The sequence below is a fragment of the Sinocyclocheilus rhinocerous genome, unplaced genomic scaffold (assembly GCF_001515625.1).
Source record: "Sinocyclocheilus rhinocerous isolate Xijiao unplaced genomic scaffold, SAMN03320098_v1.1 scaffold663, whole genome shotgun sequence".
Lineage (NCBI taxonomy): Eukaryota > Metazoa > Chordata > Actinopteri > Cypriniformes > Cyprinidae > Sinocyclocheilus > Sinocyclocheilus rhinocerous.
Window position 1 is genome coordinate 18,911 of NW_015655996.1, and position 25,191 is coordinate 44,101.

Here is a 25,191-nt window from a genome sequence, read left to right on the forward strand (position 1 = left end):
CTGCCGCAGCAGCAGCGTAGCAGATCTATTCCGCCAAGACCAAATACATTAACATTGTCATGTAGAGGTCTGCATTCCCGTGGGAACCGTGGGACCCGACCAGATTTTTTGCGCCGCGGGATTAAATTCCCGAATAAAACGCGGTAGCGGTCGGTAACTCTGGTGTAATTTGAACGGGAGCGGGCGGTCTAATAATATCCCGTTCCCGACGTCCATTTAGAACAGCATATCTGCGCTTTATTCTTATTGACCACCGGAACAGCTTGCGCTCAGGACTGTTATGCACGCGCTGCACGCATGCGTTAAACGTCAAAACGTTAAGCGTGGTCTGTGCGCAGCATGTGCATAACGATGCTCAGAGCAGGCTGTGCCTGTGGTAAATATACGGCCCTCAGACAGAACAGGCAGGTTGTCGATGAGTGACAGAGCAGAATAAGGATGGAGCAAAGTGTGGATGCGCTGTCCTTGAAGAACGTTCAACTTGGTTTTGTTTATATTTCGCTTAGCCTATAATTTTAAATAAAAGATGTCGTATTTATTTATTTTATTTTTCTCTGCTACACTTTTCCTACTGTGTTAACAGAAAATGTCAAACGAATTTAGTATTTTGACAAGACGAATAAAAATAGGCTATTTTTGTACAACCTACATTTTAAATTTTTTTTTTTCTGAGACACTTTTTCCCTATTGTGTTGTCAATGTTAAACGAATTGTATCCTGACAAGACGAATAAAAATAAATACAATTTTTGTACAATTTTATTTTCTCTGACACTTTTTTCCTACTGTGTTGCATAAAATATGAGATTCTGGAAACCAGATCTAAATTTAGCGGGAAAGGTCGGGTCGGGAAGAAAATTATTCTAAGGGTGAACAAAGAGTGAATATATAGCAGGAGCGGGTGGGTGCGGAATAGAACCTTGCGGGAGCGGGACTAAAAAAACAGTCCTGAGCAGACCTCTACCACACAACTCGCCCAAACTGCCATCTGCTATACATAATTATATATGCATAATTTGGTGCATACCATTAATATATAAATAAATAACTGATTCCTTTTTTTATAAATTTTTTTTTCAGCATCATAACGCCAGTCTTCAGTGTCACATTCTTCAGAACTCATTCTAATATGCTGATTTGCTGCTCAAGAAACATCTCTTGCATTATTATTTGTTAAACAATGGTTGTTCTGCTTATTTGTTTTTTAAGATGAACAGAAATGTTACTTAACATTATGAATGTATTTATTGTCATTTTTAACAATTGAAAGCATCCTTGCTGAATTAAAAAAAAAAACTAGAAAAATCTTACTGACCCCAAAATTCTTAAGGTAGTGTTATATATTCTTTTATATTTCAACGAAGAGGAAGAATTATATGAGAAAATAAAAATGCCATTTTCTGCTTATTAACAGTCACTGAATTTTTCTCATGATACTTCTTACAACTCTATCTGAACACCTGCATAATTCTGTACCCAAATATCAAATATTCTAAATAAATGGTATGTAGCTCTCTGTTTGCACGTTACTTTAGTATCTTAGTAGTAATTTATTTTTTCTTAATATTTTGAATTAGATTTCATTTGGATATTTTTTGTTTTCATTTTCACTTTAGTTTTCATAATAATTTTGTGTGTTGTGATAAATATATCTATAAAGTTTTGAAGTTTTAGTATTTAGTCTGTTAATTATTTTTGGTTATTTTGTACTGTAGCTTTAAACAGAAATGAGAAATACTGCCTTGGAAACTAGCTGAAATATTTAATAATTAATGCAAATATATATATTTATATTTAATAATATATTTATATTTTATGTTTATATAAAATATAAATATATTATAATATATTAAAATATTTTTATACTTTATATAAAAAGTATAATTTTTATACGTTATACTGATTGTATATATACACACACAATCAGTATAAAAAGTCTTTGTTTTTTATTTTGTTATATATTTTATATATTTATTTTATTTCACTTCATGTTTATTATTGAAATTGTTTTGAAATGAACATGTTTTTATAGTTTTAGTTTTCATTTACAATAATAACCCTGGTTTGCACTGTAGATTTGGCAAAAGTGTCACTTTGTTGCAACAATTTCATTTGTCACTGCTAACCAATACCAGTCATTAACTAACACTTCAGTGTCACAGCGACAGTCTGTCGTGAATCTTCATTTCAAGCAGGAGAGCCACAGGGTTAGGATTATTGTTTGTTTGCATTAAACGTTCTTGTCTGCTTAGAAAATGGCAGCATTTGTACCTAATGATGGGAACGTTCTTATTTGCAGATTAATTTTGAAAGCAGCAATGATATGAATGCAAATATGGATCTGGTCCAGGCCTCATCAAAGGTGTGGCCACCCCCATATGCCACAATGATAATGTCTTTTTCCAGACTGAGATTGCTGACACTTTAAGTAAACATGTTGCTGTATGAATAACCGTAACAGTTATGATTGGCATTTTGGTAAGCAATCCGTCTATGTACACAGAAAAAAAAATCTAGATATACCTGTTTGGATCAGTTTCAGGGGCCCATTTTATACTATTTTATAAAGGAAAGGAGACTTAATGTTATGTGCTTATTAATATTTTGAACTACATTAAAATGTGTATATTTTCTGGTTGCCTTTTAATTAAACTTTTAGTAATTTTGTTGTGTGTTCTTGTCATTTTTATTATTTTGTCTATATACTTTAGTTTTCTATTAAGTTTTTAGTTTTAGTTTATTTAGTTGTTTTAGTACTTCAAGTTAAAGTAAACAAAAATGAGAAATGTTGCCTTGGCAACGCGCTGAAATGTTTATTAATAATAATAATAATTATTATTATTTTAATATGCATTATTTCAGTTAATGTTTATTTTATTTCAAGCAATGAAAGTGTTTTTAGTTAGTTTAGTTAACAATAATAACCCTGATTTACACTGTTGCAACATGTACACTGTATCCACATGACTCCAATCCATCAATTAACATCTTGTGAAAAGCTGTGAAAGCTGTGAAAAGCTGTGTTTTTGTAATAAACACAAGTACTCTATTAATATAATTGCTTTCTTCAGTGAAGTCGTCTTGTCTGAATCAAGAGAGAAATACTGTTTACACAGATCAAGCGCCGTTTACAAGTGAAAACAGTCTAAAACAGTTCTAAACTACTGTAGACTTATCAGTGGATGTAAATGTGAGAGGACAACAGGGGGCGAACTTATTCACTGGAGGAAGTGTTATTATGGATTATACATTCATATTTTGACCAGAAGCGACCGTTTAAAGTTAAAGCGCCCTAATGATAGATTTGTTTCTTACAAACATGCAGCTTTTTGCTTCACAAGATGTTGATTACTGGACTGGAGTTGTGTGATTGCTTGTGAATTATTGTGATGTTTTTATCAGCTTTTGGACTCTCATTCTGACGGCACCCATTCACTGCAGAGGATCCATTGGTGAGCAAATTATGTAATGCTACATTTCTCTAAATCTGTTCTGATGAAGAAACTCATCTTCATCTTGGATGGCATGAAGGTGAGTAAATTTTCAGCAAATTTTCACTTTTGAGTGAACTATTCCTTTAAAGTAACTTTTTTATAGCTCTATATATATAGCACTAAATAACAACGGCAGAAATCTGGTATGTTTTTGCATGTGCTGCAGCTTATCCAATATTTTTGCCAGAAGAATGTACAATTTGAAGAGAGATAAGTATACTGAAGTTACAGTTAAAATATTTGCACTCGGTGTATCTGATAAACATGTCTCCTGTCTGTCTGTCTGTTTCTAATCGATGGCTCATCTATCCTGTAATCCTTTTCTGTGCATGCACAAGTTTACTTTTTCTGTATGCTTGACGAGATAATTTGAGGTTGAGGTATTTATACTAGGTCGAGTTTGGTGTAACATTTCAGTGTAATATTTCCTTCCAGCAAAAACACCTTTGAGATTTACTAATATAATTATCATGACGAGATTTTCTCTAAATCTCTAAATTGGGGTAATTATTTATAGCAGTTATATCGCATTGTAGGATTTCCATCCGAGACTTATAAAAAGCAACCATCCTGGGGTGAAAAGCACAAATGTGCGATTAGCCCTAAATTACCCTTCCACTCCTTGCGGTTTTATAATGAATGCCAATCAAAACCAGAAGTATTGCATTCGATCCATTCTAAGGGTGAGGGTGAACGATCCGTTCCATTAAACAGTTAACAGTTCACACCTACCAATTATGTTCTTCACTTTTCATCGGCTATCTTATCATTCCTCATGTTGTTGGGTGTTTCCGCGATGGTTTCGCAGTTCTCCATAATTTTATGTTTAAAGTCTTTATTCACTTGATCAGGGTCAGAATTACACTTTAAGTTCTGCTCCACATCTGTGTCACTGGCTAGGAGTGATATAGGCTCTTCTCCCACTTCAAGATCACTTATGTCATTAGTCGGATCCAGCTGATGAGTAATACTGCATTTTAGGTCCATTGCAGTATCTGCAAAGTTACAAAACAAAAATTTCACTCAACTGCAATCACATGGCTAAACTGAAAAATAATGCATTGGCCGAACATGTTTCTTATCCACTGTGACATTATATTTTATGTTTATTTAAATATAAGTATAAAGAAAACTCTCAGCTTTCTAATAATACAATTATCTTATTATATTATCTTAACTACTAATTAACTAATTAATTACTAATTAACATTAAAATATTGCATGTCAAAACATTTTTATTGAAAAAACTGCAATTTTAGACATTATTTCACAGAACATCTTGGTTATGTATGTAACCCTCGTTCCCTGAAGGAGGGAACGGAGACGTTATGTCGACACTGATGTTAGGGGTCTCACTTGGGAGCCCCAGTCACCTCTGAGCATTACAAGAAATAACCAATGACGATTGGCGAGTGGAATTTGAATGCCAAGCCACTCCCCATACATACAGGTATATAAAATGGTGGCGTGCATCCACTTATTGTTGTGGCATGAGGGATGTAACATCTCCGTTCCCTCCTTCAGGGAACGAGGGTTACATACATAACTGAGACGTTCCCTATCAGTCAGTCACGTTCAACGTTACGTCGACACAGACGTTAGGGGTCCCTATGGAAAGCGCCACAACCAGAACTGTGTTACGAAAATTGAAGGTGCAGGTGCTGACAAGTAATCGTGTCAGGACAGATGCAGGGAGTGGTGGGAACTTTGGGCACATAACCGGGCCGAGGCCTCAAGATAACGTGAAAATCAGCCAGCCCAAACTCAAGGCATGATTCATTGATCGAAAATGCCTGCAGGTCCCCAACCCTCTTGATGGATGTGAGCGCGACCAGGGGCGCTGTCTTAAATGACATGAACTTGAGCTTAACTGAGTCAAGCGGCTCAAAGGGGGCTCCCCGTAGTCCTGCCAGGACCACAGAGAGATCCCAAGAGGGAACGAGGCGCGATCTTGCACAGACCAGGCTCACTGGGGAAAAGGCATACTTGCATTCACCCTGGGGCCAGCTGTGTGCCAGAGCATCCGTGCCGAGGGGTGCCGAGGTGAGGGCGTAGAACAGCTGGCAGTGGGAAGATTCCTGAGAAGCAAACAGGTCCACCTGGGCTTCCCCGAAATGACTCCACCTGGGGATGGAGTCTCCATTCTCCTGGAAGAGTAAGCTGTCGTGAGAGTGCATTGGCTGCACGATTGAGCTCCCCCGGAACATGAACGACACGCAGTGATTTGCGATGTGAGTGTACCCCACCCTGATGGTTGATGTACACAACCATCGCAGTGTTGTCCATGTGGACAAGCACATGCTTGCCTTGCAGCAATGGACAAAACCGGTGAAGAGCAAGCAGTATTGCCAGCAACTCGAGGCAATTGATGTGCCACTGCAGTCGTGGTTCCGTCCAGGAACCCTGTACTGGAGGCATCTGTTGTGACAACAACATGCCTCGACACTTGCTCCAGGGGCACACCTGCCCGTAGAAAAGCAAGGTCCGACCATGGGCTGAAAAGGCAGCGACAAACTGGGGTAACACTGATCCGGTGAGTGCCACGGCGCCATGCCCTTCTCGGGACTCAGCTGTGCAGCCAGTGCTGAAGCGGTCTCATATGTAACAACCCGAGTGGCTTAACTGCGGCTGCGGATGCCATATGCTCTAGGAGCCTCTGAAATGGTTTTGGAGGAACCGCTGTTTTCCCCCTGAACAAATTCAGGCAGTTCAGCACTGACTGGGCATGCTCGTTCGTGAGACGTGCTGTCATGTTGACCAAGTCCAGCTCCATACCGAGAAAAGAGATGCTTTGCACTGGGGAGAGCTTGCTCTTTTCCCAGTTGACCCGAAGCCCCAGGTGGCTGAGATGCTGAAGCACCATATGCCTGTGCTCGCACAACACATCTCGCGAGTGAGCTAATGTAAGCCAGTCGTCGAGATAGTTGAGGACTCGGATGCTCTTCTCCTGAAGTGAGGACAGGGCACTTTCCGCGACTTTTGTAAAGACATGGGGAGACAGGGACAGCCCGACTGGGCAGATACACCCAACCCTCGAAAGCAAACCGAAGAAACGGTCTGTGTCGAGGTAGAATCGAGACGAGAAAGTATGCATCCTTCAGGTTGATCGCTGCAAACCAATCCTGGTGTCGAACGCATGAAAGAATGCACTTCTGCGTCAACATCTTGAACGGAAGCCTGTGAAGAGACCGATTCAAGACCCGCAGATCCAGGATAGGTCGTAACCCACCGCTCTTCGTGGGTACGATGAAATAAGGACTGTAAAATCCCAATTTCATCTCGGCTGGAGGGACAGGCTCTATTGCATACTTTGTTGAATCGTCTGAATGAGCCAGGCCCCCAAGCTCTGAGAAAGTGTCACCAAAGGTACGATTACTGACGTACTCACAGTGAGGCAGCAGAGAGGAGGAAGAGAGTCCAACCTGGGAAGCGTGGCATCCTGAAGTACAGGCAGAGGAGAAGCTCTTACCTGACTCCCCGGATCCCGCGGAGAGATTGCAAGGGAAACGTGAGGAAGCGGAGCGTCCTGCAACCTCTTGAGTGGTGATATACTGTGTCGAGACTGGCAGTGAGGAAGCAGAGCGTCGCTCACAGACAAATCCCGACACATCAGACCCAGAGATGAAGGAAGTTGCTCTTTTATGGAGAATGTGGGTACCGCTGACTGAGGGGTCAGTGGCGGAACAGGCATCAACGGTGGTGAACGCCCCCGGCCCTCCCCCGGGGTGAGGGCCCAGATGTTAATGGCCCCAAAAGAGCAATCCCTTCCATCTCCGGGTCGCCCGTCTCAGGGATGCTTTGCTGTCTTCTGGGAAGTCTCCTCCTTGGATTCTGGTCAGGGCAGAGCAGATATTAACTCCGTAAGGGGGCACCCTCGGCGACGGGCAGATGAAGACCCAGACCTCAGCGGTTTGGCAACTGGAGTGTCCCGCCTAGGCAAGATATGCTTAATGGCCTCTGTCTGCTTCCGGACTGCCGAGAACTGCTGGGCAAAGTCACTTAAGAGGTGTACTTGCCGGATGGCCATGGTGTGCATGGCGGAGGCCCAGACATGTGAGACAGCGATCGTGTCCATCATCAGAGGTAAGGAAACTACCACACCCGGAAGCACACGGTCGGAAAGACATCTTGAAAGACACTCTCGACTGTGCAAGCTGTAGGAAATTGCTCTTTTAGATTGGAGCACCCAGTGGTGGATCACAGCACTTACCTGTGCTAAGGAGAGGCGAGCACACAGCTGAATGCACTGTTTTCTGACACAGCCGAGAATCTTCTGCAGTGAAGGCTTCTTCGTTTCTGGAAGATTTCTCTTAGATGAGAGAGAAAGCGCTCACGAAGCGATCGGCTCTGAAGCAAAAATCTGAATGAGTGGATGCACGCCGCCATCTTATATACCCGTATGTATGGGGAGTGACTTGGCATGCAAAAATTGGCCATTTCTTGTAATGTTCAGAAGTGATAGGGGCTCCCAAGTGAGACCCCTAACGTCAGTGTTGACGTAATGACGAACGTGACTAACTGATAGGGAACTAGTATTTATTCAAACATATAATTTAGATGTTTGGGGTCAGTAAGATTTTTTTATGTTATTGAAAGGAGTCTCTTAAGCAGTGCTTAATTTGAGCCGGATCCTGCCGGATCCTGTTCCGGAAAATGTCAGATTTTGAATTTTTGCATTCTGGTAATTGTTTTTAAGGATCCAGCATTAGATCGTGACGTGCGTGCATATGAGAGCGAGCGCAGGTTTATGTATTTGGCGGTTATGTATTGGTCCTCAACATATTTTTGACCGTGACCAGTCAGCTTTCTTAAGTTTAACTCGCTCTCATTGATTGGTGCTTATTGCTTATTGTTTTATTAGCAGCAGAACGTTTGGAGAGAGTGTAATAATACCAGAAATACCAGAAATAATACCAAATAAAGTGAAATATTATAATGTATAAACATTATAAACGCTATAAACATAGCTATACGTTAGTATAGCTCACTCCAAAACAAATCATATAAATGTAACGGTATTCAGAACAGAACAAGAATGAAATAAAAATATATAAACCTAAAGAAACCAAAACAAAGCGAAACTGAAAGTACCACGCGTTGATTGGGCTCACGTGACGTACCTCTCATTCGGCACAAATCCTAATGTTTCCATATTCGCAATGTATTTGAAACTATTATTTATAATGTTGAGACTTTGTACTTTACACACGTTTGTATATCGACAGAAATATCCTCTTCACATGAGCAAATATGTGCTTGGCATACAAAGTGGACCAGTTATAGGCCTACCACAGACTATTTAAATTGACCAGTGTAACCTTTTTTATTTTTGGTTGACTGTTTTGTATTTTGATAATGAACAGACTGCGATGTCAAGTTTGAGTTGCGAATATGTGGCGGCGCGATCGAACAGCTGAAACATAACATTTTTTGGTCATACAGATAAGAGTAAGATCATTCGAAAGCACAAAGTGTTTACTTTTATTTTTGCACACTCAAAATAACAACACAACATTTGTGATTTTGTAAAATAAAGCAATGATGCGCGTTTAATTGAAACTGTTACTTATTTAAGTCAGATATTTTTCGCATATTTATACCTATGCTACTATGATTGAATTTTATTTTTATGAAAACAAATTTTGTTATTTTTAATGTATCTTAGATATACATTTTCCTAAAATCATCCTGGCAACCCATTTTTGACCGGTTTTGAAGCTGTGCCCTAGTTAGGTTAATGCAGAAACATGTGAATGATGCTCTCTTATAATTGTGGCATCACCGTTTAGTGACGTCATTGAATGTTCCGGGAAAACTTAAGTTGTATTTTCAGTGTCGGTCACAGCGCCTTTTAATTGCTGTTTTGGATCTGGCAATTATTAATTTACAAATTAAGCACTGCTCTTAAGCTTACCAAGGCCGCATTTATTTGCTATAAAATACAGTAAAAACAGCAATATTGTGAAATACTATTGCAATTTAAAATAAGTGTGTTCTATTGTTATACATTTTAAAATGTAATTTATTTCTGTGATGGCAAAGCTGAATTTTCAGCAGCCATTACTGCAGTCTTCAGTGTCACATGATTCTTCAGAAATCATTTTAATATGCTGATCTGCTGCTCACAAAACATTTCTAATTATTAGTGTTAAAACAGTTGCTTAATTGTTTTGTGAAAACTTTCTTCGATTTAATAGAAATGACTAAACTCCCCCTCACCTGACTGTCCAGTCCTGGCTTGATTCTCAGCTATAGGTGATGTCTTGCACTCAGTATTGATCCCCTCAGCCAAATCATTGCTGCTGTCCACAATTTTATCCTGTTGAAGCATTTCTGTCTGTTCATCCTCCACTGTAGCACATGTTTCTGTGTCAGGAGTCTGTTCTGCTGATGTGGCGTCTGGGCTGTTCTTGGAGGTCTCTGAGGAAGCCTGAGAGTCGACAGATTCAGTCTTTTCTTTCATGTCTGAATCTCCTTGATTGCTCAAACTAGAAAGATCTGTCTCGACCTGAATGGTTGGTAAGTTTATTTGGGGTAAGGTATCAGTTGAGCTCATCTGTGGCTCGTTTTTATCTTGAGTGGTTGAAATGATTTCAGGAATACATGCGTCATTGATTTGAGATGGCTCTGTAGCATGGGATTCTTGAAAGAGTGGAGCATGCTGGGAAAAAACTGCATCAGCCTCCTCTGTCTGGATTAAAGGTGTGTCCATCTGTTCCTTCTCATTTTCATCACCTACTTCTGTCGCCTCATTCTTCTTTATTATTTCTGTGTATGATTCTTCCTTCCTGAGCACAGTCACGTTCACTGCTCTGTCTACATCCACATGTGACATTCGTTCATTGTCTTGGTTCTGTCTGTCCTGTTGGTTTTCTGTCATCCCATCTTGTTTGTTTTCACATTCATGTTCATCCATGATGTTCCCATATTGTATTTTTTCACTCTCACAGTTTTCTGTCATTTTCTGATTCTGTTCTTTTTCACCCTCATGTTCTTCCAGACTTTTCCCATCTTCACGTCTTTCCCCAATTTTACAATCTTGCTCTTTTTCACTTTCAAACACTTCCTTAATTTTCCAATCCTGTTCTTCCAACCTTCTACCATCTTGTTCTTCAACATCATCTTCTTTTTCACTCTCATGTTCTTCCTCACATTTTTCTACATTTTTTCCATCTTGCTCATTTTCTTGCCCACATACCTCCATAATTTTTTCAGTCTCAAATACTTTCCAATCCTCTTTTTCACCTTCATGTTCTTCTATGAATTCTCCATCATGTATTTTTTCAATCCCACAGTCTTCTATAATTTTCCAATCCTGTTCATTTTCGCTCTCATGTTCTGTCAGACTTTTCTCATTTTCATGATTTTCTACAATTTTCCTCTCTTGTTCTTTTTCACTCTCATGTTTTTCACATCTTTCTACAATTTTCCCATCTTGCTCATTTTCTTGCCCACATTCTTCCATAATTTTCACATATTGTATTTTTTCGGTCTCAAATCCTTCCACTACTTTCCAGCCATCTTCTTTTTCACGTTCATGTTCTTCTATGTCTCCATCTTGTATTTTTTCACTCTCACAGTCTTCTATCGTTTTCCGGTTCTGTTCTTTTTCAATCTCATGTTCTTCTTCACATTTATGTATTTCTTCAGTCTCAAATCCTTCCATGCTTGTCTCATCCTGTTCTTTTTCACTGTCAAATGCATCCACAGTTTTTCCATCTTGATTTCCTTTTTTTCCATCTTCTTCCATTATTTTTCTATCAATTTCTTTTTCCCTCTTATGTTCTTCCTCACATTTTTCTACAGTTTTCCCATCTTGCCCACATTCTTCCATAATTTTTGCATATTGTATTTGTTCACTCTTAAATTCTTCATTAATTTTCCAGTCTTGTTCTTTTTCACATTCATGTTCTTCCATGATGCCCCCATCTTGTATTTTATCAACCTCATGTTCTTTCATAATTTTACCAGCTTGTTCATTTTCATTGTCATGTTCTTCATCACATTTTTCTTTCATTTTCCTATTTTGTTCAGTTTCTTGCCCACATTTTTCCATCATTTTTGCATATCGTTTCATTTCAGTTTCAGATATTTCCATGCTTTTCTCATCTTTTTCACTGTCAAATGCATCCACAATTTTCCCATCTTGCTCATGTTTTTCCAAATCTTTCCCATCTTTTTCACTTTCTTTTTCCTCTATAATTTTCCCACTCTCAAATTCTTCCACAATCTCCCCAACTTGATCTTCTTCCCTCTCACGTTCTTCCATAATATTTCCATCTTGTTTTTCTTCACTCTCACATTCTTCCAACATTTTACCATCTTGTTCTTTTCCACTCTCATATTTCTCCATCATTTTACCATTAGATTCTTTTTCACTTTCATGATTTTCCATAGTCATCCCATCGTGTTCTTCCTGTCCCCTGTTTTTCATCTCTCCAGTTTCAGCTCTCTCTTCTCCACCTCCCTTCTCTTCTTCATGCCCCCCTCGCTCTCCATACATCTCTTCAGTTGCACCTTTCCCCTCATATTTCATCTCTTTTGCTTCATTCCCTTCATCCTCCTCCTCCTCAACCATAGATATACCCGATGCCCAAGCAGTAAAATCCCTCCCCGGTTCCAGGTCGTTCAGCGTTCGTGGAGCAACAGACAGAGCAGGAAGTGGTCTGGCGGGTGGTTCAGGTACCAAAACACATGATGGAGGAAGAAGAGGGTCTAAGGGGTCATCAAGTGTCTCAGGCTGGCCCACAGATGGTTCTGGTGAATTCTCAAAACCAGGGGGAGGTGGAGGAAACTCATCGGCTACCTCTGATTCATCTGGTTGGAGCTGTTCAGGGGTTGGTGGAGGTGGATAAAAGACCAGACTGTCTAGTATATCACTGACAGGAGTTTTGATTTCAGATTCAGTGGCTTCGGTTGTAGGTGATGGTTGAGTTTGGAGCCGTGGCTCCATCATCTTAGATTGCTGGATCTGGCTTTTGGTAGATACCATTGCACCATTCGGCAGCGAGGAAGCTGTAGTGCTAGCGAAAAGGATTGGGCTCCGGGATGTGGGAGTCGACGGAAAGTAAGGCGATACCACTGATGATCTGAATGGGGAAGTAGGTGTAGAAGAAGGTGATTCATTGAAACTGAAGATATTGTCTGTCTGACTTCGATGCAGTCGCCTATAGGGACTCCTGGCTGCAAAAAAAAAGAGAAAGAATTTTTGAAACAACTAAAATATGAAAAGTACGTTTACAAAACAAGACTACTGTCATTATAATCAACAAATCTGTCTACACGGCAAGTGGCAATAATGTGTGCGTCACATTACTGCCACTTGATGTGTAGACAGACTTGTTCAGTTGCCGAACACCCTATTTCTATTTTTGTCATGCTGAACATCTGCGCAAGCCATATCTGATATGAAAACATTTTATTAACAAATCAAATGTGTGAACTGCTTACTATGAATTTTATTTACTATATATTTTCATAACTGATAACAGATTACAATACGTTATAGTTGTTAACATAATGCATTAATCATGAACTGCTGTAAAATGAACATGAACATTTTTTACTGTACATTAGATTCCATGTTAACCTACACTACTGTTCAAAAGTCTGGGGGAGGTATGATGTATTTATTTATTTATTACATTAAAAAAAAAAAGTAGTTTATTTGTTTATATAACATCAAAAAATGTTACAATTATTCTGGACCCCACACTTTTGAACAGTAGTGCAGAAATATATAGAAACATTAACCTAGATTTATAAATGCTGTAAATGTAGCCTATTGTTCATTGTCATTTTAACTGTGGTAAATGCTAACTAATTGAAAACTTGTCATCTTTACATTAAAGCTGGTTGGGATGCCATAAAAATGCAAAAATAAATTATGTTGGATTTTAAAATAAGTTCTCAAATGTAAGACATAAAATATTTGTTTGTGAGGAGTATGCAGTAGCATAGTTGCTCTCACGGTTTCAGCTAATAGAAACACATGGCGGTTCTCTTTGTCTTATACTTTACCTGGACATGTGGAGCTGGGATGGGAGGCTATGTGGACACTTGAGGAGGACAGTTGTCTGAAAAACTCTCTGGGGTTTACAGCACGCTGAGACACAAGAGCTGCTGCCTCCTGTTGGCCATAAACAGTATTACATCACTGCATGAAAATCACAGGGCACATATTTAGGGGATGGGCTTAGTGCAGGTTTGATTGACAGAACTAACCACAGCATTTTCCTCTGATTGAGAGCATGAATATCTAGTTCTAATTTCCTCTTCTTCACGCTCCCTTTCCTCATGCTCCTGTCATATAATATAGATTAAGAATATATACATGCAAACACACATGCACACACATGGAAACAAATTTATCATACCCATTTTATTTTCTCCAGTTTCCAGGCCTCTGCCTCCATTTGGGCCTGTATTCTCCTATTAAAAAAAAAAGCTCACCTTTGACCCTTGTTTTTTATTTTCTGTTCTTTTTCATTCATTCTCCTCTCTCTCTCTGTTGCATCTCTCCTTTCCTGGAGCAAACGTTCTTTCTCTCTCTGCTTCCTGTCCTCTGCTGCCCTCCGCTGTTCCTCCTTTTTCCTTTCCTCCTCTTCTCTCTGTAAAATACAGTAAGAAACTAACCTCTGTCTGCTTTTGTATTGTTTGTGACATTTTTCCATTTTTGGAGGAAAATTTGAGTGAGTCCATGTTGCTGTGCTAAGTTCAAATTCTCAAATAATAACTCATAATAACTCAAATAATAAATCTCAGTTATCTCAGATCATTATATATTTTATGCCATGCTATGGGTTAATAAAAAATAATGAAATGTAAAAATAGTAAAAAAATAAAATAAAATTACATAAAAACTCACTCTGTACCTCTGCGTGTGCCCAAAAAGAATCTCTCTGTATTCTTTGGATCTCTGCAGCTGCGATTGTCCGCTTGTAGTTAGTGCCCTGGAAATGGTAAGGAGACAGTTTGATTTGTTTACCATTTTCCTGATTTTAATTGCCTGACTGGTTATACTTTTCAAAACAACATTATCATTTAGGATTAATAAAGCCTGCCCCCTTGTTGTAAGAAACTGTCATGATCTCATACCACAATGGCCTGTCTGTCTTCTGTCCGGTGGCTGGGTCTCCCTCTCGGTCCCTGCGTCACCACTGCAGCATTATAGGCCAGTGTACAGATCCTCTCCTCTGTGATTTCATCCAAAGTGTGGGCAGGAAGAAAGATGTGAACTTCCTGAAGCATCAGAAAGACAAAGAGAGCGATAGGGAAAAGATGTTTTCATAGTTTTTATGCATTTATCTTTTGTTTTTTATTTAAAACTGACAAGACATGCAGTCCAAACAAGACTTCTAAAAGAAGAAACTGAATTAAAAACAAATCTAATTTAAGATCTCTACATGCTCGCATGTTTACAAAACAAGTTTATTATGTTACCTAACCCTGTTGAAAAAACCAGCATATACTGGTTAGGTATGTTTTGACGCTGGGATGCTGGTTTCGTTTTTTTCAACAGGGAAATCGATTTACCTCTATATACACGAGTAAAGCAAAATGTAAGGCTTTGATTTTTTTCAGTATACTAAATTAAATACAATATTGTTTTATAATCCCTGTACTCTTTTACCTTAAAGAAGGCTCTGATTGCTGGTAAATGACTGGCACACTCAGCTTTGCGGTACCCATCCACTTCATTTCCTACCTGAGAGACCACAAACACTGGTTAAAGGGAAATAATCAGTGTTTTACATTAAACTGTGTGGAGGATGAACTAACCCATAATATCATAGCGATGCGAGGTTGAGCTTTGCCCACCCTGCACATCCCATAAAGTGGCCATTTAGGGTGAAGCTTAGCTGTCAACTCTTTCAATCCACCTGCTATAAAAGAACGAGCATATAAACAAGTCCACAAACAAAAAACAAAACATTATTTATGCATCTTTTTTGTGCTCTTACCTCCAGAATCAGCCAGTTTGAGCATGTTCATTATTCCATCATAGGTGAATAAAGCCCTGCACACAGAGACAGAAGAAAATGGCCACAGGGAATATTAAAGGTTCACTTTATTTCATTAAGATGGATAACTCAATTTAGAGAGAACGATAAATGTATTATAAGTGCAGGCAAGCTCTCTGATATTTTAGTAACAGACATATGAATGCTTCCGTACTGATGTTTGAGGTTTGGTTATTAACTGTATGTATGTATGATTAATTGATAGATTTCTTTTAGCGTTTAATGCATTTGAAATGAAAGTCAGTATATTAAATGTATATATATATATATATAGACATTTTGTATGTTTATATTTGTATCTATCCACACACATATAATATTGTGTAATATATATATATACACAAGTTGGGAAAGGCCTAAGGTAGGAAAATACGATGTATTGAAAGTTCAGTACAGTAAATTAAACAGGAAAAAAAAAAAAACATTTTCAGCCACAAATGGCACCATTTCCTGTGAATGACGCCCATATAAAGGACCCTTCCCCTAGGGTCTTCTGTAATGTGCTCACACCCAAAAACAAAGGGGGAGTTTTCCCACATTCTCATGACAACAATGTCAGAAGTTACAACTGCAACAGTAGATACAGTAGCATGACATTTAACTAGTACAAACCTGTGCACTCAGGTTCATACAAACAAAAATAGATGAATTTGGTTATTTGGACACTGGAGCCATTATATCTGTCATTCTTGAAAATCACTATGCTAAGCATGTCTTAGCCGTTCTCAAAAGCCTAGAAGGATAACTGCATAGACTGTTAATCCAAACATTTTTCAACTTCTAGGCAAATAGTTTGAGCTATATTAAAAGAAGCGGCTTACGCAAATGTCTTGAGCTTAACGCCTTGACTGCATACACTGTCAAGCATGTTACATCTACTGTAACTTACACAAGACACAAGCTGCTTGGGTGCTATTATGTTATGTTGTTATTATGAAGTGATGCATGTGATGTTTTTGTAAGTTTACTTAATAATGCAAGCCACTACAGACATCAGTGTTTTTCATACACTGGTCAATTTTGAGATTTTTGGCTATTTTGCTTACATAACATGTCTTTTTTAGTGGAAAGAAAAGATACGAAATACATTTAAGTGTTTATTATTACACTTTATCCATCTGAAGATTTTTTGAAAAATGCACCGAGCCAGAAATCTCCACTTCAGTAGCACTTACATATACCAGACTTTACAGTTTTATTTTATTTGTCTATATTTTGAGGGTTTTTGTCAGAGGGGTTTGTTCATATATTGTTCGACCTGAATTTTAAAACATTTTATTCCTAAAACCTTTTTTTTTTCCCCCTGGTTGTTGACAGTATTTTCTGATTTATGGAGTGATAAAAAGAGATATCTAAATCCTCAGATATCTAAATCCTCTAACAAGAAATGTAACAAGAATTTTGACATTGGCTTTATCCAATGTTCAGATTTCTGTTCTGGAAATGTATGCTAATTAGATTTGAATATTCAAACACAGGATATCAGAAAATTATTGTTTTGTACTATAATAATCTGGGGAAAGTACAGTGATATTTATTAGTTAACATTTTTACCCTATTGTGTCTTAAATGTACTGTACTGTCGAACATAAAACAGTATTCTTTATACTTTATTATAGATACACATACTATATTCTGTTAAAAAAAAAACTGAGGAAATGACAGAGACAGGAAGGCTATGAAGATGCAGAGTCCTGCTTTTTCAGACTTCCGTGTTTAGACAAGGACCTTCGTAAGGCTTCTGGCACATTCTATCTGCGTTTAATATGTGCTTGAATCCATTATTAAAATTAAATGTGCATATCTGATAACCCGAAGTGGATAAATCTAAATAATGAAATACAGATCTGAACTACACATGATCAAATTAGGACATGGTTTGAATAATTTAATGAGGCCTTGGTTTTAAAACAGCTTAGAGTTTAACATCAAATCAAATCAAATGCTGTATGTCAGGAAAGAAATCCAAAAGGTTTCTGTTACCAGGAAACACACTGATTGAATGCAGTTCAGAATTATACAGACTTTTTTTTTTTAGCTCATAAACAACCAACATTCTTTCTTTTGAAAAGTACTTCCAGCAGTGACATTCTCCCTTTTAAAACGTTTCCTGTGACAACAGTAGCCAGAACAACAGGAACTGCTCAGCCTGTGGATATGTCTGCATTTTAGCCCCCAGCATGGTCAAAAACAATCACTGACACACTGATGTCTTAAGTACCATGTTCAACAGATGCTTGACCCACACACACCTCCTTGCTTTAGCTTTATCATCTCAGACTGTAGGATAGTTTGTCATAGTGGTGATTTTGCAGATAAACATGCTAATTAAGATAAGCAGGGGTATTTACAGAGGAAATTAGACTGGGAGGGGGTTGTTTGGTCATTAAGATAAGACAGACATTCTGAAATGTAATTTATCAGATCAAGACACCACAGCAATGAGGTCTACTTTATACTGGACTAGCTAGTTTGGATGAAATGGCAAAAAAAACAACAACGAAGTAACATTTTTTGTGTGTGGAATGCCACCTAATTCTTTTAAATACGAGTTTTTTTGTCCTATTAATTTGAACGGGGCCGTTGACGAACACTGAATATCTCCCTAACAATCACACATGCAGTATGAGCAAACCCATCTGTGTAGTGGAATAGCTGCACATTATTTTCTTTCCACGGAAGTTCAACATGAGCATAGTGTTTTATGTGGTTGTTGGCGTTTATGAATAATTAAAAGCTTAAAATAGTAAGATAAGAGCAATGGAAAGTTGTCTTTTGTTCAAGAACGGAAATTTCGTTGATGCAAGCCCGCCTAGCACTGTGGCGCAGCGGAAGCGTGCTGGGCCAGTAACCCAGAGGTCGATGGGTCGAAACCATCCTCTACTAACAAATTTTCGATATTATGCATAGGTTATATCATATTTTGATGCATTATAGATGCATTATAATTATTATTGTTTAAACACATTTGCTATTTCATTAAAAGGTATTATTTGGTCAGACACATTTCTTGGTAAAAATAAAAATAAATAAATAAAAACAAGCAAAAAACAACATTTTACATTTAAAAGAGATTCACGTAGGCTATCCTGTTCACCATTTTATTTTACTGTAAGAATCTTGTCTATCTGAATTATATTTTCTATTAATTACAGGATTTAAAAAATAAGCAAATAAACAAAAACCGTCATCATACCAGTTTGTTGACGAGCGTGGATTCAGGATGTCTTCTTTTGCCGTAAGTAAAGACAGACTGTATGTATCCAGATCAACTTCCCTCATTGATTTCATGATGATGTTAGTGTATTAAATCCAATCCTTAAATGCAGAATAAATGTGAATAAAATAACCTGTAGTCATACAGCAGATCTCGTTATGGCAGCAGCTATATGTCCTCCTGAAAGATTAAAATAGCCAGCTTTTGTCAATTGTATGCAAACTCTTGGGAAGCTTAGAAAAAACCATAAGCCACTCCTGCTCGGAATAAATAGCGGTTTGCATTGTTTCAAAGGTTAGCCACTGACAAATCCCACCCATTTAATTCATATTAATAGAACAATTTTGAGTTAATGCTTCATTTTGAATGAACAATAAAAAACAAAAATAACCTACACTGTTGGCTTTCTGAGACATTTTTAATGTAATGTTTACCGTAAAGTAAGCCTTTACGGTCATTTAATCAATGATTTAAGTGTGTAATGTAAGTTATATCACATGTGTTTATGCTTATAAACATATTTGTTATTAAAATATATCAGATTACTGTGAGTTAGGAAAGATCCATGGCGATATATGGAAGAAGTATTTTTTTATTCTCAAAAATATATATATATTTTATTTTTGCATTATTTTGATGCATATACAAATGCAATCTCAGATAAATAAATAACAAATAAATAATATTTTTATATAGAAGTGCATACTTAAAAGCTACAACTCTCAGCCAATAGCAGCGCGTTTCGTGTGTGACGTCAATTCCATGCGCCGCGGCTGCACACAAGACACCGGCTTCGTGCGATTCTTCTGTCGAGTGAAAATATGTCTACTGTTCGAGAAGTTGATGAATAAGCGGATAAATTTTACTCTTGTCTTTACAATATTTAGCGTAATATTAGGTTTGCGCTGTTGTAGTATTAGTTTTGTGATCCACGTGGCCACATTGATGATATTTCGTGTGTACTGTAGTTAATGACAGTGGTTTTCAAAACCCAGCCGTTTAAGTTTGTGTAGGATCTCCACGTCCAGACCAGAATGAAGTGCCACTATGAGGTGCTGGGCGTTAAAAGAGACGCGTCGGACGACGACCTGAAAAAGGCTTATAGGAAATTAGCCTTGAAATGGCACCCAGGTATTTGGTTTCATCTTATCTGCTTGATAAGTAATAAAGGTTACCATATTGATAAATAAGGCTGTTGGTGTCGCCTGTTCTCTAACAATTGAATGATCTGTCAAGTGCTGTTGATTATAGGACTTACATTAGTTTAACCTTGAAATTATGTTGTAATGTTGTTCATATTGTTATTGTGATTCTAGACAAGAACTTGGATAACGCAGAGGAGGCTGCAGAGGAGTTCAAACTTATCCAGGCTGCGTATGATGTTCTGAGTGATCCGCAGGAGAGAGCCTGGTAAGACCTCCAAACAACAACTACGTTCACCACACATGCAATACATCTAGCTTAGTTCAAAACTAATGACATTTTACTTGAGGCTTTATTTATGTTACCTACCCTGTGTAAACAATCCTTTAAAAAGGATACTTTCTTTCCAAAAATGAATATTCTGTCTTTTATTCACTGCTGTGATGTGGCAAATCTATATGGCTTTATTTTCTTCCACAACATGTGTATTGATTGCAAAATGTCTAAACCACTGCTTTTCATATAAAAGTGGATAGTGATTTTTCCCGGCAAGCTCTAAATAGAAGACACGAACATAAATTTAAGTTGTTATTCAGTGTTCTCAAATCTCATTCACACTTGCATATATTCAAATAACCATTGTAGTAGCAAATAAGGCTCCAGAGTTATCCAAAATACAAATCGTCTTTACAGTGATTATAGTGACTGGAACAGAGAAATTAAATAACAGAATAAAATATCTGTTGCACTGTATGTGTGTGTATATATATATATATATACTGTATATATATATATATATATATATATATATATATCATCCTCAAAGAGAATCCTCCTTTATCTTTGTGTTTCAAGCATCTCAAATCCTAGTTTTGATATATATTTTTTTCTTGATAGTATTTCATACAAAAAAAGTCACTTTTTAGTCTATTTGAGATTCTCTTAAAGTGATGCTGTGACCAATTCTGACTCTTTGACAAGAAATTGTCAACTGTCTGCTTTCTAAGCATTCAAAAAAGAAAGCTCTTGAAAGACCAAAGCATTCAAGATCTACAGTCATTTCATTTTGGCATATAATTTTTTGGTTTATGGGGTGCTGGTTAAAGGAGTAGTTCAACACTTTTTCTCACCCTTATGACATTCTAAACCGATATGCAGTTAGTTTTCCATTCAACAGAAAAAGGTGAATTTTGCTATTTTCCATATGGTGTTATGGACTACTTCTGTGGTGTTTTTTGGAGCGTGACAGAAGTGGCCACTGCTGTTGTACAAAAGAGCTTCAAAATTCTCCTTTTGTGTTCAGTGGAAAAACAGCATATGGGCTTGGAATGACAGACGTATTGAATGTTGTTGTTGCAAATTCTGCTGATCTACGTGTTCTAGCTGTGTAACAAAAATGAGGATTTGTCAAAACTGTGAACTTGTATTAGTATAGGATGCATCAGGAATGGGCTGAAAATTGCAAACAAATCAGTAATACTAATATTACTAATATTTTATTAATATAAATTTCAAAATGTATACTTTGCAGTAGTGCTGGTCGGTAACTGAAATCTCATCCACAGTTTTATACTGCTCATTCATATTTGTATTATACTGAATGTTCAAGGCCTTTTGCATGTCCAGAAATGGCTTGAATGTAGTGCTGGTCGGTATACCGGTTCATACCGAATACCGGTTTTTATTTTTGTTATGATATGAATTTTGAAAAGACCGCAATACCGGTATATGTCACTTAAACAATGTTCGGAACGCAACACTGTTTGAAAGGGGCGTTGCACTGTGGTGAGGGAACAAAACAGCGTTTCCTAGCACCTGTCGCTTACTGATTGTTTGGAATTATAAATATGAGCGTAGTTCGTCTGTTAATATCACATGCACTTTTTTTGTTTGTTGTTTTTTTTTGTTACTCAGACGCAGGCAGTGCGCTGCATGAGCAAAAAAAGTAATATAGCCAAAACAACCGCATAGCCGCTCTTTAGTGTAGATGCATATTGATTTTATCAGACGATGCCGCGATTATAAATGAGTGACACCTGGTTAACATGTATTAAAAGGGGTCGTGTTTTGTCACTATTTAGTATGGTATTTTTTGACAATATTCACTCATCATGACCGTAAAATAGGGCATTCTAAGTCAATATACTGCAGTATTTCCTCTCTCAATCAGTAGAAAATATGGTTAACACTCGGTCATGCATGAAAAAAAAAATACCGTCTTGTACCGTGAAACCGGTATAATTTGGAAAAATACCGTGATATAAATTTTTGGTCATACCGCCCAGCACTACTTTGCAGCTTATGTCATCGCTTTCCAGTGAATTTATAGCCATTTTTTCCTTTATAAATTCCAATAATTAATAATTAATTCTGTAATTATTTGTTGTAACTTATGAAAAAATGACTGTTGTTTTCTGCCACACATAGCACACACACACACAAAAATGGGTTTTTTGGGGGGGGGGGGGGGTTAATTTTCTCCATAGTATGTGGGACTAAATACCAGTAATATTAATCAGTATTTGGCCTTTAGTATACTAAAATGTATATTACAGCCTTCAGTATTTTCCCATTAATATTTAATTCTGTTAATATGGCTGTTACTTTTGTTTTAAGGTATGATAACCACCGAGAGGCTCTGTTGAAAGGGGGTGTCAGCGGAGAGTACCAGGATGACAGCATTGATCTCTTGCAGTTCTTCACTGTCACCTGCTACTCAGGTTACGGAGATGATGAAAAGGTGAATATTTAAAATTTATTTTTTGTCAGCCTGTAACCAAACATACTTGTGTCTGTTCATACAGGACAAGTTCTTGTGTTTCATCTGCATTCATTTTTAATTGTGTGAAACATGTCAGACAGATGTTTTTTTTTTTTTTTACCATAGCATTGTATCTATATGCTCAGCAAAAAAGTGCATATAGAGACTATTGCGTTCTGTATGTAGCTGAAATTGAACTAAATGAGAGCTTTATTAATTTTTTTATATATTTTATTTCATATTCTATTACATATATTGTTGATTTATTTTTGTTGATTTATTATGTCTTGTATTATCTGACATATAATTGGTATTTATCTGTTTATAATGTATAGCTCATATGTCTGCTATACCATCCTGTACCGCTGGAGGGCAGTAAAAGTTCATGTTGAAAATGCAAAGTTATGCTTTCAGTTTGGAATGATTAAGATTATTTATTGTGGAAATGCATGTATTCTGTGTTTTAACAGTGCAAACTCTTTTGTCTCTGTAGGGCTTTTACACCATATACAGGAATGTGTTTGAGACTATCGCAAAGGAGGAGATGGAGCACAGTAAAGATGAGGAGCAGTTTCCCTCATTTGGAGACTCTCAGAGTGACTATGACACTGTATGTAGACACTGGTACATGCAGTTTTCCACAGAAATATTAAGCACAACTGTTGTGAATCTTGATTTAAAAAAGAGCCTGTGACTGACTGGAGTAATGGCTGCTGAAAATTCAGCTTTGCCTTCACAGGGATAAATTACATTTTAAAATAAATTCAAATAGAGAACAGCTATTTTAAATTGTAATAAGAATTCACAACATTACTCTTTTACTGTAATTTGGATCAAATAGATTCAGCTTTGGTCAGAATTTAGAGACCTCTTTCGAAAATATAAAAAAAAATCTTACCGACCCCCAAACTTTTGAAAAGCAGTAGTGTATGTGACTGACTCTTTTGATCCGGTTCTTTTTAATAAACCAGAATCACTAAATTCCTTAGAAAATGAAAAAAAATCTCGAGTCAGAACTAATGTATGGACTGTGAGAGTCGGTTGATGATCCAAAAAAAATCAGTGTTATAATCTTTTAATTATATTTTATCTTTTATATTATAATCTTAAAATCAGTTATACATTTGTTACAATTTTTGAGATAGTAGGGTACACACTTTGTTTGTTAGAGAGATATGTATAGATTGTAACATGAAGATGAAATACTTGAGTGCTAAAACATGGCATCAGAGTTTGTCAAGGGGTCTAGTGCATTTTAGACCTTACAGCCAAATGAGACTGTGGATTATTAACTTATTAGCTAAATGGAACACAAAAGTATTCCATCTATAAATACTTCTCCAAGCTTCTACAGGTAACAGGATGGCACTCTTCCGTATCTGAAAACATTTTTCAGATTGTTAGCTAAAAGATAAAAAATTCACATTTGGTTCAAGGGATCCAGTACCTCTTTTAGCCGCTGAGACCATTTTCTCCGGAGTCTGAACAATGAGGTTCATCCCACTTCAATTAGGCCTGAAGGCTCTTAAATGATCTTAGCCGTTTCCCCTTCCGGTGTGGCTCATACTTGCACTTCACCTAATGGATGTTTTGAAGTGTTTGCCGTCAGTGGAGGCTTGCAAGAAGCAGATGAATGTACAAGCCTCCTAAAAACTCTTCATCTTGTTTTTAAAAGGATGCAGCATACTGGAAGTCTATACTTAAAATCTAGTCATATAGTATTCTAATTTTCTTTGTGTTTGTTTCTGTTTCCCCTAAATAATTTTTTTTTGTCTCTCAGGTGGTACATTTATTCTATGGCTACTGGCAGAGCTTCTGTACGCGCAAAAACTTTGCATGGAAGGAGGAGTACGACACTCGACAGGCCTCCAACCGCTGGGAGAAGAGAGCCATGGAAAAAGAGAACAAAAAAACCAGGGACAAGGCCAGGAAAGAGCACAGCGAGCTGGTGCGCCAACTAGTGGCTTTCGTCCGAAAGCGTGACAAGCGTGTTCAGGCCCATAAGAAGCTGGTGGAAGAGCAGAACGCAGAGAAGGCCAAAAAAGTTGAAGAACTGAGGAGAAAACAGAAGCTCCACCAGGCCAAGTAAGATTAGCCCCTTTTATACGATTGGGTGATATGACAAAATTTTGTTCATACAAAAGAAAAAATGTGTCAACTGGGAGAGATATGTATAGATAGCCATAGTCCCCACAGTCATGTAAAACCTGGATATATCAGGGAGTTTTAAAATAGTTTTAAAATATATTTAATTAAAAAATATATATTTTTGTTTATATTTAATTATATATTTATTTAAAAAATTTAAAGTCTACATTTTGTGTGTATATAGGTATATATACAGTGTGTGTATATATATATATATATATATATATATTTACAGTGTTGGGGAAAGTTACTTTTAAAAATAATGCATTACAATATTGCGTTACTCCATAAAAAGTAACTAATTACGTTACTTAGTTACTTTTTATGGAAAGTAATGCGTTACGCTACTTTTGCGTTACTTTTTAAATCTGGACAGGGCTTGCTTGTTTGTTTTTAAAATAAAAAA

General features: G+C 37.3%; 3 protein-coding genes across 3 annotated transcripts in view; 1 reads left to right on the top strand and 2 right to left on the bottom strand.

Annotated features, from left to right (window-relative positions):
* LOC107719061 (trichohyalin-like) overlaps nt 1-13,920 on the bottom strand; it is a 16,871-nt gene extending 2,951 nt beyond the window's left edge. The window contains exons 1-5 of the mRNA XM_016526360.1: nt 13,870-13,920; nt 13,718-13,795; nt 13,514-13,622; nt 9,713-12,676; nt 4,226-4,488 (exon numbers count right to left, since the gene is read on the bottom strand). Of these exons, the coding sequence (XP_016381846.1) occupies nt 4,238-4,488; nt 9,713-12,676; nt 13,514-13,622; nt 13,718-13,795; nt 13,870-13,908 (3,441 nt within the window). The 5' untranslated portion in view covers nt 13,909-13,920 and the 3' untranslated portion in view covers nt 4,226-4,237. The remainder of the gene's footprint in view (nt 1-4,225; nt 4,489-9,712; nt 12,677-13,513; nt 13,623-13,717; nt 13,796-13,869) is intronic.
* A 21-nt stretch (nt 13,921-13,941) lies between these two features.
* Nucleotides 13,942-18,924, bottom strand: LOC107719062 (drebrin-like protein B). The gene is made up of 7 exons (XM_016526361.1): nt 18,713-18,924; nt 15,457-15,512; nt 15,275-15,378; nt 15,126-15,200; nt 14,591-14,734; nt 14,368-14,445; nt 13,942-14,103 (listed from the first exon to the last, which is right to left on the bottom strand). The coding sequence occupies exons 1-7, from the start codon at nt 18,805-18,807 to the stop codon at nt 13,942-13,944; spliced, it is 714 nt and encodes a 237-aa protein (XP_016381847.1). The 5' UTR covers nt 18,808-18,924.
* A 569-nt stretch (nt 18,925-19,493) lies between these two features.
* Nucleotides 19,494-25,191, top strand: part of LOC107719063 (dnaJ homolog subfamily C member 21) — an 11,694-nt gene continuing 5,996 nt past the window's right edge. Inside the window, exons 1-5 of the mRNA XM_016526363.1 lie at nt 19,494-19,864; nt 20,050-20,143; nt 22,493-22,616; nt 23,131-23,247; nt 24,418-24,722. Coding sequence (XP_016381849.1) covers nt 19,768-19,864; nt 20,050-20,143; nt 22,493-22,616; nt 23,131-23,247; nt 24,418-24,722 — 737 coding nt within the window. The 5' untranslated portion in view covers nt 19,494-19,767. The remainder of the gene's footprint in view (nt 19,865-20,049; nt 20,144-22,492; nt 22,617-23,130; nt 23,248-24,417; nt 24,723-25,191) is intronic.